General features: G+C 33.7%; 1 protein-coding gene across 1 annotated transcript; it reads right to left on the minus strand.

The window, feature by feature from the left end:
- Positions 1-945: 945 nt before the first annotated feature.
- On the minus strand, positions 946-6789 carry LOC124355449 (CDK-activating kinase assembly factor MAT1). The gene is made up of 3 exons (XM_046806590.1): positions 6487-6789; positions 3716-3840; positions 946-1914 (listed from the first exon to the last, which is right to left on the minus strand). Exons 2-3 carry the CDS (start codon positions 3837-3839, stop codon positions 1097-1099), a joined length of 942 nt encoding a protein of 313 aa, XP_046662546.1. The 5' UTR covers position 3840; positions 6487-6789; the 3' UTR covers positions 946-1096.
- Positions 6790-14572: the final 7783 nt, after the last annotated feature.

Consider the following 14572-nt stretch of genomic DNA (forward strand, 5'->3'; position numbering starts at 1 on the left):
TTGCCAGCTGAATGAGTTCATACTTCTATACACGGGCAAGAGAAACTTAAAATTTCCACGTTAACGTCTTTGTTGTCTACGTTTTTGGATCTCTTCAGACGGACGCAGACTACCAGATTCCAAGAGTCAAGTCTGTAAAATGTCTGACTTCAGTTAACGCACTAAAGGGAAGCTGAAATGGAGCTAAACTCAATACCTGTCTCAACTACTGTATATATTGTAATGGCACATATCTGCCTAGAAAGATGGTTGCTCATTGAAAATATTGCCTTATTTTCTTCTCACTGAGCCAAAAAATACCACTGAAACTTGAGAAAACTATTAATTGTCTTAAATTAAAACTGTGCTATGGAATAATATATCATGATTCTTAAAATTTCAACATTACCTTCTTCAATCCTGCCTTCCACAAATGGTTAGTTTTATTAAATATTTAGTGAAAAGGCTTCAGTTTATTCAAGCAAGGTTACCCATGATTCTCTATACAAGCTGAGATATGATTTTTAGTATTATGATACTCCCTGTCCTCTCACTAATACCCATTTTGCTCGTAGACTTAGCTAAAACAATATGTAAACATATAAATCTTCTGCTTTGTATCCTTGGTGGAAGTAGGTGGGTTTTAATGGAAAAGACATTTCTTAGATACTTCCACAATAAATTTATTGTGGAAGTATCTAAGAAATGTCTTTTCCATATAAATCTTCGTTGCAGTGTATACAAACAAATGTACATTATATCATCAACATATAGTTTTTTGACTATGGATTTTTTTATGATTAAAGAAATTATGAAACTTATTTTCTCTCTATCTTCTGCCAGGCACATGAATACCATAATTATTTAAAAATTAAAACATTGCCTTTAAATAAAATATAATCTATTTTTTCTATATTATTTTTTGAAGATTTATACCAAAAGGTTGTTAATAATCATTTATTCAAATAGAAATCAAACAATTTGCTAATTTTTTTATTAGAAAACTACATAAATAAATACAAATTCCAAAATAAAATAATAACAACATATTTACAATATTGGTCTTGTCATTTGGTTAGAACAAAGGTTGTTAAACAAGATCACTGGCCTGTGTATGCTATGTCTTACTAGAGTTAGGTGTCAAGAACAGTCCGTCTAGTGAATCCTGTAGAGCACGCATACATGCATACTTTGCTGTGAAACCTCCTGCTCGCTGGTCCAGACCTTCTGCTCTCGTATTATCTATAAAACCGTTTGACAGTTCACTCCATTGAGGAACGCCTGGACCCTCCAGTTGTACTGTGGCAGGAATGTATACGTAAGGAGGTGCTTCTTCTATCTTTGGTAACATTGTAAACCCAGCACTTTGCCTGCCAAACTTAATACCAGTTGAAAATTGACTTGCCTTTGGTGCAAGAGGTTTTTCTTCTTCCTTAGCTGCGATTGTATTCTGCGCAAATGTACTTAAAATATGCTTTGCGTCAGCATTTGAAAACATCAATTCGTCAATTAAAGCTTCTTTATCCTTAAGCTTCTTTTTCTTTATCTCCTGTTCTTCTTTTATGAGCTCTCTTTTCCTAAGTTCATCAACTTGTTTCTCTTCTTCTAACAATTCCTCCAACTCCAATTCCTCTTTTCCAATTTTAATTTTGTTCTTTAGGATAATATCTTTGTTTTCTTTTTTATACTGTTCAATTCGTTTATTTGTCTCAACAACATCTATATTGTTGCACAAATTAAAAATTATACACTCAATTTCTTCTAGGTAATCATTATAATCTCGAAGTGTGGCAAAGTCATCCTCTTTCTTATTGAAATCTCTTAGCACTCTCTTACGGATGTCAACTTCTTTCTCTACAACTGCATCTTCAAATAGCTGGACTCGGAAATTGCTTCTCTTTAGCGGTACACTGCATTCAGGGCAGCTTCCTGAGCCTGAAAATCATAAACAGTATAAGATAAGGTGTGATTACTAAATCAATACTGGTAAATGTGCTTGTTACAAGCATGACACATATGAAAATGAACCATTTGTTCATATTCACCCTCTAAACTAGACTTTCTAATTTACTAAAACAACATTTTTATGATAATAGTTGGAAACAAATTTGACATTACATAATGAAACTACATTATTAATTGTAATAAATAAGAAAGGTTGGTTGTTTACTTTGAATTAAAAGAATTTCTACATCTAATGCTAAAACTATGCGCTAATGAGTGCTGGATTAGTCAGCAATGTTTGTGAAGATAAATTTTTAACACAAGATGGTCTTTTTAAGGTAAGGTGGTCTGTTCTTGTTTCTGTGTCTGGCCACTGCAAGAATATTATCAAACAGAATCAGAGGGAGGGAGGGAGGGAGGGAGGGAGGGAGAAGGAGGGAGAGAGAAGGAGGGAGAGAGAGGGTGGGAGGGAGAAGGAGGGAGAGAGAGAGAGAGAGAGAGAGAGAGAGAGATAGAGATGTTAAGATTGTAAGTACAGATAATAAGTGTTGCAGTAACAAACAGGACTTGAGCTTGTTCTATTTTCCTGCAACTGATAACTCTGCAAATTCAATACCTTGATGTGGATTATCACTTACACAGTGTCCAGACAAATCTAAATACACTAGTTTGAATAAGTGTAGCCACTGAGTAGCAAGCACACATGTTCGTCAGTGATTTTACATGCATTATACTATCTACTGAGCTTCCTGTTTTGCATAAAATAATATTGCATTAGCCTGAAACGTAGTATCATATTAGTAATGGATTGGTATCATCACATATAGTAGTTATTGCATAAATAACTGTTATCGGCTTGATACATCAGTAAAATAAAAAACACTCATCGAGTGTCTCTTGGTCACTGGAAGTTCTGTAGTACTCTCTAGAAGCTGATATAATGCCTGAAATGGACTTGGATAGTGGTGGAAGAGCAGGAGCTTCTGAAAAGTCTAGTATCACAAATATCAACAGACTCGTTCACAGAGGAGCACTGAAGTAAGTCCCTTTCAGTATGGGGGTTTTGGCCAAACGCCCTAGAGCCAAGCTAGCCACTCCACACTCAATTGAAACACAGAAAAAAAGCTAATGGTGAGGCTAAATCTCCTGATGCTAATAATATAGACAACAAATAGGCCTCGTGAAGGGACATCTCTGCCTTAAAAATGGTAACTGCCATTGATGGCTATTCTTAGGCTAAGCTAACTGCCGAGCAGGGAAAATCAAGGATGCAATCCGTTCCATCACAAGGTCCACCAATCAACAGAGTTCAAAGAAAAAAGATTTGTGTGTTTTACTCATCCAGAAGAGGTGAATGAAGAAATACTTCTGAGAGTGCTGCTATAAAGCAATGTGTGAAGAACACCAGTGATAATGGTGTTTAAAATACATATAAAAAGAGTAAAATTACAAAATACATATTACTCTCTATTCATATTATGTTAGTATTTTAATAGAGTACCTAATTAAAACATTATTGATGAAATTATTTACGTTTAATTCATTTTAAATTATAGGAATCCTACTGACAAAGCATTAGTAATAATGCAAACTATTAGTGTTGAAACTTAAGCGTTGTGGTTTTATATGTTGCCATTTAACAAATAAAATAAATGTTTACTGAATAAGCCTTGATGTTAGGCAACGGATAGGCAATGCATTCATTCATTGTACTTAAATATCTAACATACTAGCAGTATTTTGGCAACTAAATGATAAAATTGTAGAAAAAATAAAACAGAAAAGTCTTTACCTTTTAAGAATAGAAGATCTACACAACTCTCACAAAGTGCATGTCCACATACGTTGACCATTAATTTGAGAGAAGGATTGCGATACTTGGTGGTCTTGCATCGTGGGCACACCTGGTCATCCATCCTGAAAAAATATTAATTCATAAACTCTGAAAATGTCATTCCATGAAATTTCACTGAGTGTTAGCGAATATTTGGTACATTGGTCTAATAGGCAACTAGGATGGCAATGAGAAAATTGCACAACAAACAGATTTGTAAACAGAGGACAATCATGTGATATAGTACCAAGATTTCATCTGTACTTTTAATTTTTCCAGAAACTTTATTTATACACAGACAAGAATGAGTACTATGATGGTGCATCTCTACCCATGGGATTTGGGTGAGCATCATTGCAGCCTATCAATCATTAGGCTGGCAAAATTCATTAGCAGTGTAACACTCACTTCTTACTTATTATAAAGGATGAACTTTCTGACAACTTGTGACATAAATAACGCATATTCATCACCATTATACTTGCAGCCATTACTCAAATACCACACAAATAATTTTACGGTACTTTGGGATTATACCGACCACACCAGTATGAAGAACACAAAAATATAAATTTATAGAAACAAACATGATAGAACGAAAAACAACTCTTTAATTACAAAATTACAAACATTTCCAGGTATTGTGATCGGTATTGTTGTCGCTGTTATCTTATCTTTCTCGAGAATCCCGATTACGGCAGGCCGCGCAGCATCACATGATTTACACGGTACATAATTGCCTTTTCATTACAATTCAATTTATATTTCTGATCAGCCCCTCTAGAATTTGATATTTTACTGATAGGTACTATCTCGAGGGATGTTTTTCTTTCGTCGACATCAGAATGATGGCCGGAGGCACTCGCATTTTGGGTGGCGGAGTGTGATCAAGAATAAAAACAAGTTTTGAGTGTTTTTTCAATAAAGAGTTTAGTTTTAGTTTGGTAATGTTTGTTTTTATTGAATTTTTGTGTTTGGAGCTAAAATGTAGAGCTAAAACACAGAAGTACAACAAAGCGACGCACCAGCTGAACGGGCGGCGAGACTCTGCAATCACGTTATCTACTAGACCGCTCGACTTTGACCTCTGTCTGAGGATGGGGAGGGGTTTGCGATAAGACAATTCCTGTTTTATATTGACGAAATATTGTTCTATGCTAATCTAGTAATCAGTAGAAGCAAAATGTCAAATAACGATTCATGTCTGGGTGTGGTCGGTATAATCCCAAAGTACCAATTTTACTTTGTTTTAATTACGGTAATTGTAAATACCTAGAATTAGAATGTTTTTGTATTTGATAGTTTACATATTTCTAATAAATTAATAACTTGGTTTGCTGATTCAATTGTTGTGGTGGCCGCATATTATACTGCAGCAAATTTCTCTTTTGTTTATCAGGGGACGTAAACATTTTTTTGTGTGTATAATATATATTTTTATTCACTTCTGTTTATTATTTGCATGAAAAGAAGGAGACTAGACAGATTTGGAAAATGGAATGTTTCTCCAGGTTAGTTAGATTTTGATTTGGCCCTACTTCCACAATTTTTAAGTTATCAATTTGAATTTTGTAAAATTGTACAGAATAAAATGAGAAATTAAGTAAATCAATCAATGTTTTGCCAAATGTGTTTTTTATATCATGTATCAAAAGAAAAAAAAATACTTATTATTTTTATAGTGAAGTTTAATGCAGAATGAGAAAATACTGTACAATTATACCTTTTGTTATACCATACAAACTTATCTTTTACAATTTTTCAGAAACGCCAAACTTATGAATATGAGAATAAGGACTTGGCAGTTTTTTATAAAAGGGGGTCACGGTACTTTCCCAAAGGGGGCCTTTTGGATGTAATCAACATGAACTTTAACCCTGAAACTGGCAAAGTCGTAATTTACAACTAATTTTTTCCCACCATGAATAGTGTGGTATGTTATTTGCATATTACAATTTGGGTGTTATTGTGTATTCCATGCCAGTTCTAGGCTAGCGTTAATAACCTCCTCCGTACATATATATTTCTACAGTTTCACTTTTATGGAAATAATAAAAGTACTTGTAACCCCACATTCCTTGATTATACAATATTGAATCGTTTGATAATAACAATTGAATAATGAGTTTAGGCCGATTATTAAAGCCTCCCCTCAACAAGATTTAAAAATAGCCCAACTGTACTGTAATTTGAAATACCTATAGGCTTAATGTAATTTAGTGTCGGTAGTTATATCAAGGATTTGTTATTAATGAATATCGATGATTTGATTGTCTTAGTGACCACTCGTTACATTGCAACCAAAGTTTTCAGTTTGATTTCCGAAAACAGTAATTTAAATACGTTTTAGAAAATTTTGGCCAAATCGAACAACTGTCATAAAATGGGGTCATGAAATCCTCCTTAAGGAAAATGAGTCTAGGGGTAAAATATATAGGCCTACATTATATGTTTACAATTATCCATAGTGTGAAATTTAAAAGAATTGGATAATGGGAAATGGTCTAACCCCCAGAGCCTGGGGATCACTACAGTTGGGATGAAAAGGTCCACCTGTTGTTGGGTTAAGTTGGTATAGCCTACTAAAAGTTTATAGCATGTTCCGCTCAAAAACCAAGCTTAAATTACTAATATAATACAACAATACTTAGTTTTTATGAATTTTACTAAAATAACCTCAGTCCTCTTTAGTCTTTGTGCTCTTAATTTCTAAACTAAACAATACTTACCCTCTAAAAATAAATGTATCAATCGGTTTAAATTACGAAGAAATTTTGTGTAATTTGATTACACAAAATTGTCAAATATTTTGTGTGTTTAAAGAACAAATATTAAACATTTTCTTTACGAAGAACAAAACTGTTGACTTTCCAATGCTATGACAGTGACACTCGTAGCCTAATTCATTCCAATATGAAGTTATTATAATTTAATCAACTACAACAAAACATAACCTATAAACGGCTGCCAATATTTATCTTCAGAACTTAGACGGCTATTCAATTCAGTTAGCAATGCGCTATCGATGTCGCGTCGGGCTCGCACTCGGGCATAGTTTGATAATCTTGAATCCAACGCTCACCAATTTCCTACCATTGACCACTACCATCACAACCATGTGAAATTGTTTGAAAACATGCAGCCAATTCATGCAGTGCTACGATTCACTTCTTTAGTATGATTGTAATTTACTATCATTTATGAGGTTATTAAACATTGTAACAATCTACCTAATACATTTTTTTAATGGATGGCAAATTTTAATATATACTCTGTGTGTTGTGTACTGTTTTATGTTCCACAACTAAATGGCATTATTTGGATTCCTAAATTCAAACGATTTACAAACAGTAAAATGGTCCCCCTGCTCAGTTGGAACAAGTAGGTAGATTTTATGAAAACTGAAATATTAATGGTTAATTTCTTACGAGATTTATATGTAATAAATATTTCGAAAACGGTTTGTGATGCAAAAACATAGTTTATTTCAAAAGGTTAGAAAATTTCATTGGTATTTCAGAACACTTTACTTTGTAAGACCTTAAATAACTGAGTTATGATTTTTTTTCAAATTGTAACACCCGCCTTATTGGATCAGAATGTCCAAGCTAGCCAATGAACGTGACTAATATATGTACAAAATGGGGTTTTGCACTAAGTTTTAAGTTGCTTGGGCTTGCTTTGGGAAGTTATCATTTCCAAAAAGCTGCGTTATAAATCTTGGAATGGGTGGAGAATTTAGGTTCAGAGGGTCATGTTCATGTTTTACATGACCCCTGAACATACAAATTTACCCCAATTCTATGTTCAGCACATTTTATCTGATTTTCATCTATTTATTTAGGCTTCTACAGTACCAACCTGAGCGTTGTTCCTCAGTTACCGTGAAATCTTAAACTTTTACTATCAGTCTTGTGATTTCTTGTGTGCCATAAGGATTTGCTCTTGAGCCGTTACTCTTCCTGTGGTACAACTACGACAAGGCAGTCTCGCCTAGGACATAGGGTTATGCCACAAACAACGCATTCTTCATGGTTCGTTCATCCACCTGTAGTAGTTCTGCGTTTATATACAGCGCAAACTGGATATGTTTTTTTTGTTATTTACCTAGTGAAAGATACTAGATAACATCGACATGAGCAAAGCTACCGGTTTCATCTGGAGTCGTACGGCCCTGTTGTCATGAAGATCTGGCTTTCCAGAGAGACCATATACAATGGATGAAGTCAACCAAATACCTAGGATTGATACTCACCAATATCTCAAGTTATGTGCTTCTGTCTGGAGGATCCAACTTGGCAGGACGGCTTTGCTATGTGTTGGACTACTTATTCTTCAAACATAATTGATGAAGCTTCCCTCTCTTGCGGAGCCTCTAATTTATAATGGTTAACTAGACTAGTGCCTCTGTCAAGATGAGTGATTTTGTCTCCTTCGCTCCTGTCGTGGTTCAAGTTTGCCTACAACTTTCGTGCGTAAAACCTCCTGTATATGGTTTTTATTCGTTTGGTTGAAGATTGTTTAATGGTCATTTTTATTTCGTGGGCATCTCTTTCTATTCCTTTTCCTGAAGTTGTTAACTTACGAAATGCGCTGGAAGTAAAGGTGCCGATAACATTAGGATGTATTATAAACTGTTTTGGTGTTGCTCCTTGGGCCAAAATCAGCGCTGTGCTGTGCCTTGTGAGAGTGAAACCTTCATACCGTGCAAGCTGCAGTTCAACAAGCAGCTTCGTTTCAAAATCATAAATGTATTTTACACCTTGAAACCTTTCCAATCCGTCCGCTTTGTTTAACATTTTAGTGTTTGCAACTATTTATTCGGTCCCTTCTAAGCCTGATTTACCTTTGTACCTTTATTAACTCGTTCAAATCATAATGTCTATCAATCGTCGAATTTGTTCTGATGAATTCTTGTCAATTCTTATAAAATCTATCCAATCTTATTACATAATGCAATTTTAGCTATTAATTATAAGTATATGGCCATATTTAAATTATTCGACTACTTTAAATGCCAAACTTTTTCCGTGTTTAGACTAATTTTCTTTTTTTAATGGAGATAACATATTTCATACAATAATTTCACTACATTAAGACTTAAAAGGGTTTGTGTACGCCCAGTTGATGACTCAAGACAGGTAGGCAGGTGGTAGGTTATTGACGATTGATAATTTGAAAGGATAATAGGATGTCAGATATTAACCATCGTTTATGTTACAAAAATAGAACACTACTTTTCGAGGATTGAAATCTATCTTTCCATCATACACAAAATAATTAAGTCTACAATGTGTGGCAATAAACGGAAAAACCAAGAATATATATTTAAGTTCATACAGTTAAGAATGAACCCAAGCTGTGTCAATGCACAGAACGAAAGTCACTAAACAAGACTTGTCGTTCGTACGATACAAGGTGAAAGGATTGGGATAATTGAATATTGTTATTTTATGTGGCGTCTCAGCTCTTCATCTGGAACAAAAAGAACAGGAAGGCAATACTTAGAAGATGAGATGTAAAGGCTAAAGCGCCAGAGGTCTTTAGCTTCGTGATTTTCTTCTGAGTCACAAAGTCATGCTGTAAGGTTAAAAATGTTACGATGCCTACGAATTTTATTGGTTGAGATTTGTTTCGTTGTTAAAGTTTGATTGGTTGTCCAAGTTAGTCTTTTTTTAAATATCCGGTACCCAAGATTCTAGTTTCATCAGAAGGTTGACAGAAGTTGATCTGCTAATTTTATGTATGGAGCCTCAATAATATTACGTTTGGAAATCCTCATCGCGGTATCTCCCTCCTAACACTTCATGTGATGATTTTCAATCCAAAATTGTTGAGCCTTTTTAAACTTTTCCACCAACCCTTATCGCTTTATGTTCTTGAACTCTTAACATTTCATAGTCTTTTCCGACGACCTCACAGTGGGCCTTGCGACGATCGTAGCATCAACGCTCTCAACAGTTTGTGGTGCACGTTCTACCCTTGATTATGAAACTTTAAAGGTTTAATAATCAAGCAGGAGCTACCGGCTGGTGTTGCAAAGACAACTGTTCAAATCAATTAGTGTTCAAAGTTAAACGTTTAAAATCTTTAACAGAATACAGAATTTTTTAACCACCTGGTTAACAATAAAAGTTACGATAGTAATTTAATAACAACTTGTTTATACGATCATAAAATTGCATACTCATACACAGTACACTTGTAACTATATTGTATAAAAAGTTCATCTTAAATGTATACACAAGTTTTTCAACTTATAAATGTTCAAAGTTAAATTGATGGAAAAGTGACAAAAGCTGGCACATGTCGTTATCGACATAAACACTGGAAATTATTTACTTAACGTGTTCAAAGGCATGAATAAACAAGCTAAATTTTAATATAACTCCTATTATTGTAGTTCTACTGGTTAGCGTGTAGTTTACTTTCACACAGTAAACAAAAAGGGTATATAACCTTTTTTATCTGGCAGTAAGAATGGATTTTACTCTCCGACCTATGAAATTTGGACAGGTATCACTGACCTCTAAATATTAAAATCTTTATAAGAAATGTATCTATAAAAACACATGATACTATAAACAGATTCCTTAGATGTAATCAGCTGGTCGATGTAAAGACTATAATGTTGGATATCAAAACTTTAACCAGTATTAAGTTTTTGTTTGTGCACTAGATTCATTTAATTTACTTAACTAATTTAATGTTTTGTAACTAATATAATTATTTTCTGATGTTTGAAGTTACAATATAATTTACGAAACTCCGATTTCTATACTTATTTATATTTCTTAAATGGGTAGGTGTATAGTAAATGTTAATAATATTTGCATATATTATAATATATTGATAAAATCGGTTACTATTAATAACTACTACATTAATTAGTATATTACTGAAAATTAAACTAAAGTAGGAAATAAAAATAAATTTGTAAAATTGTATTCACTTTGAGATATTTGGGTATGTTTTACGTTTGCAATTCTAGAATTCACAATAAATGAACTTGTCAAAACGTTTCCTTGTTAATCGAATTCTGACAATTAGAGCATATTAACTACCACTGTATTCTCATATTTGATTTCTACACATAACGTAGCTATATTGGGAAGGGATGATGCCATGAAAATGTTGAGTTTAACTCGTTTTCGCTTTACTGCAGCGTCCGTAATCTGTCTCCTTGATTCCTGGAATATGGAGTCCTCGTCCATTTGAAAAGATAAAAAAGTCATTTGTGAAGGCGTTCAAAACCAACAGTTACATCGTTTCGACATCCGAAACACCTAGGCTACAAAAAGCTATGTCTGGTTTACTCAGAAGCCATTCAGTGTAAATTGGATGAATTAAGTGATCTGCGATGTTTTTGATTCGACCCAAAAGCATGGCATGGCCATTGAGTTTTCTACGCATAGCAAACCTATGGTGGGAAGGCATAAGAATACATTGGCTACACCAGCAGCCCTGTCTCGTTAGCCTCGAAACATTTCGCTGTCAAAATTGGGGGCTGCCGAGAGTCAACCCTTGAAACGGGGGAAATTATTAGTTGGTCCCTTCCCTTACTCTTACAGCATTTCCTTCCTCTTCACCATTGCCAATCAAAAACTGACCACAATTACATTAATTCCTTTATTAAATCGATTGTAAAATGCCTTAAAGTATAGAACTTACTTATGCCTTTAAATGAAGAATAGACAATGTTCATGCGCAACGGTAACATATTCGGCGGCCTTAAGGTTACCTGTAGAGCTCAAATTAATAAGCACGTTGTCACCCTTATGGTAAACATTAATTTATAAACATGGGCATATATAAGGGGGATATCAGGGGGCTGACGCCCCTCCTACCGAAATCTTTATAATGTAAAATAAAAAATTCATTCAGTAGTTTTTAAGCTAGAACGCATCTATGAGGTCTTACAGCTCAACAATTTCTCTAGAGAGATTCCATACCTACTGTTTTTAGAGGATGTTTTATGTGTCAGCTCCATCCAAAATAGCTTTCTGTAGACGCCACTGATTATACATGTTATGAACTGCAAGGTTATTTGTTTGTATCAATATATGCAGACGATATATAAGTTGATAGCTACTTAGTTAAAAGCATATTCATAAAATTTAATAAGTTTATGTGAAAGTCGTTTAACATAGTTAAGCTGCATCTGGTTGATTAGACTAACGGTATATTTAATTATATAACAAAACATATCAAGAAGGAAAACATTCATAACCACGCATACTTATAACAATAAACTGACTGAAGACTGTGTGACGGCACGCACTCCAGCGGCAGAGGCAGGAGTGGGAAAAGGTGGTTTACGACCTGCCATATTTTACACTTGAATACCTTTGAAATGACAACAATAGGACCCACCCGTCGATTGGTAAAGAATTGTATAAGCTTTCAGAATATCCTAAAAGCGGTATTAGGGGTTCCTCTAGATGGTTCTAGACAGGCCCCCATGGGTATATAAGGCAGTTCTGGTACCTTCTGTAGTCAGAGTTAAGAGTGACAGAGAAGTGTTGGTGCATGTGAGTGACAAGTCAACATCGTCAGAGTTGAATTGTGCTCACTGAGACGTCACTGTTTTATAAGATCCAATGTTTGTGATGGTGTGCAATGTGAAAATGTTGGTAGCTTAGACTATCGGTATCATTATATTTTAACGTAAATAAGGAAAGGAATCAAAATTTACTATTCACAAGAGAACATCTCATTAAATGAACATTTTTGGTTATCTTTATTAGTGTTACAATCCTTTTTTCAAGTTAGCAAAAAAAAGGCTATAAGGCGTTGGAGAAACCCATGCTGCCTTGTAGTACAACACATTTTTTTTGCTGTAGTTGTCGCTTTTTTATTAAAATTTAAAGGCAAGATCTAGTCACTTGGTAAAAGTTGGCAATGTACGAGATATTATATAAAAATATTAGTCGAATGAACATTTATGTTTATAAATTTTGTTAATTACTTTAAAGGAGAAATTAAGAAAATCTAGTCATAGATGGGGTAAAGGATGTTTTGAAGTTATGAGGTTGCTTCTCGCTAGGGGCCTTTCAGGCATTCTTACCCCAAAAAGGAGAGCCATGGATTAAGCACCTTTTCTAAGATACATACAACTACAATGTTGTGTTAGATAGACGTAGGTTAACATAATTTAAAATGCATCTTTTAATTAGATTCTTTGAAAGATTGGAAATCGTCTGATTGTAAAATGTGAATCAAATTCTAATTTCCAATTTCTAAATTGTTCCTGATATGTTTAAAAATTTGATTAGTGGAAAGCTTTACCGGTGAGTTTTCTAAAAACTATTTTACCAAAACGTTAGAAAAAGAACACGTTCGTAATTCTCATAAAATATATTTTTGTTGAACATTTGAAAGAAAAAATGTTACTACACATTAACTTTTCGTCCTTTCTTTAAAGAAAGTTTCCTCATAAGTCGTAAACGTTCATGTTAAATAGCATTTCTGTTTTTGTGTTAAAATTAGTCATGCTTGATAATATGGCATAACATACACGTGAAGAAAATTACAGGGGCCGAAAATAGGCATCTTTTGACTAAAGTTGGCTTCTCTGAACGAATATATAATCGTGGCAACAATCCAAACTACTATGGTATGTAAAATATAACTGATTATAACCATAAATATGGTTACGTCATAGTACATGATATGAGCTTTTTCTAATATTACTACACTTTAAATATTGCTCTTCTAAGTATTACTTCACTTTGGCTCTAAATGGTTTAAGTGTTACTGAAACAGATGGAATTATTCTATTATATATTGTGGAATATTGCAAAGAAATGTGTGTGTGTGCATTTCATTATTACTCATAGAAACGGTTTCACTTTCAAACTTCAGGGCCGCAATACGTTGTTCTGTAAATTTAACACCCAACTTTTATGACATGAATCAGGAGATTGGAATATCTTCAAGTAAATATAATTTTCGGTTGTATTTTTTATGGCATTATGAAGAATATAAGTAACAAGTACGTCATAGTGTGCTTGTTATTCAACAAGGATCACGTTCAAGGCCGCGGGTAACTGATAGTTGGATATTTATAAACTATTTAAACCAATTTTCAAGATGACACTTTTTATACAAACCTTTAAACTGGTGCCCTTTCAAAAGTTTTGAAAAATATAGTCTACCTATGTGTATATCAGCAAGAGCAATACTAGCGGCCAGCGTAAACGAGGTTGAAAAGTTAAGTATTTTATATACATAACAAACCATCGTGACATTTTAATTTGATTTAACCAAATCTGGTGTGGTCGTAGGCCTACTTAAAGAATTCGCGATTGATTTATCTACACATGCTAAAATTGTGCCCCAATAAAACTAATGTTTTTCAGCAACAGTGTAAGGTAAATCCTAATTCTTTAAGAAATGAATACAAATTACATGAATTTAACATGAAAATTATCGAAGTCAAATTTTTTTTCTGAAATAGGTCCTGTTTTCAAACTTCAAATTTGTTAGTATGCTTAACCATTCTTAAAAAGTAAATAAAGTTTGAATAAATACAATATTTTATAGTGAATAAGTATATTAAAATATTTCTAAGATATTACGTCCTGATATAATGAGACATCGTGTGTGAAAGCCAATTTCGGGATGTAACCGACAAAGACAAGTAACAAATATGGAATTTAAATTTACTTACATTACTATTTATCACTTACATTCTAGATAAGACTATATGCTTGTCTCTTTAAAAACATTCCATATCCGTACTGTTGGCTATCAAGATCTTCTTATCTATCTCCTTGTATATTACTTTTTTCTTATCCACGATTATTGTCTATC

Source organism: Homalodisca vitripennis, chromosome 2 (genome assembly GCF_021130785.1).
Source record: "Homalodisca vitripennis isolate AUS2020 chromosome 2, UT_GWSS_2.1, whole genome shotgun sequence".
In the NCBI taxonomy this organism is placed as follows: Eukaryota; Metazoa; Arthropoda; class Insecta; order Hemiptera; family Cicadellidae; genus Homalodisca; species Homalodisca vitripennis.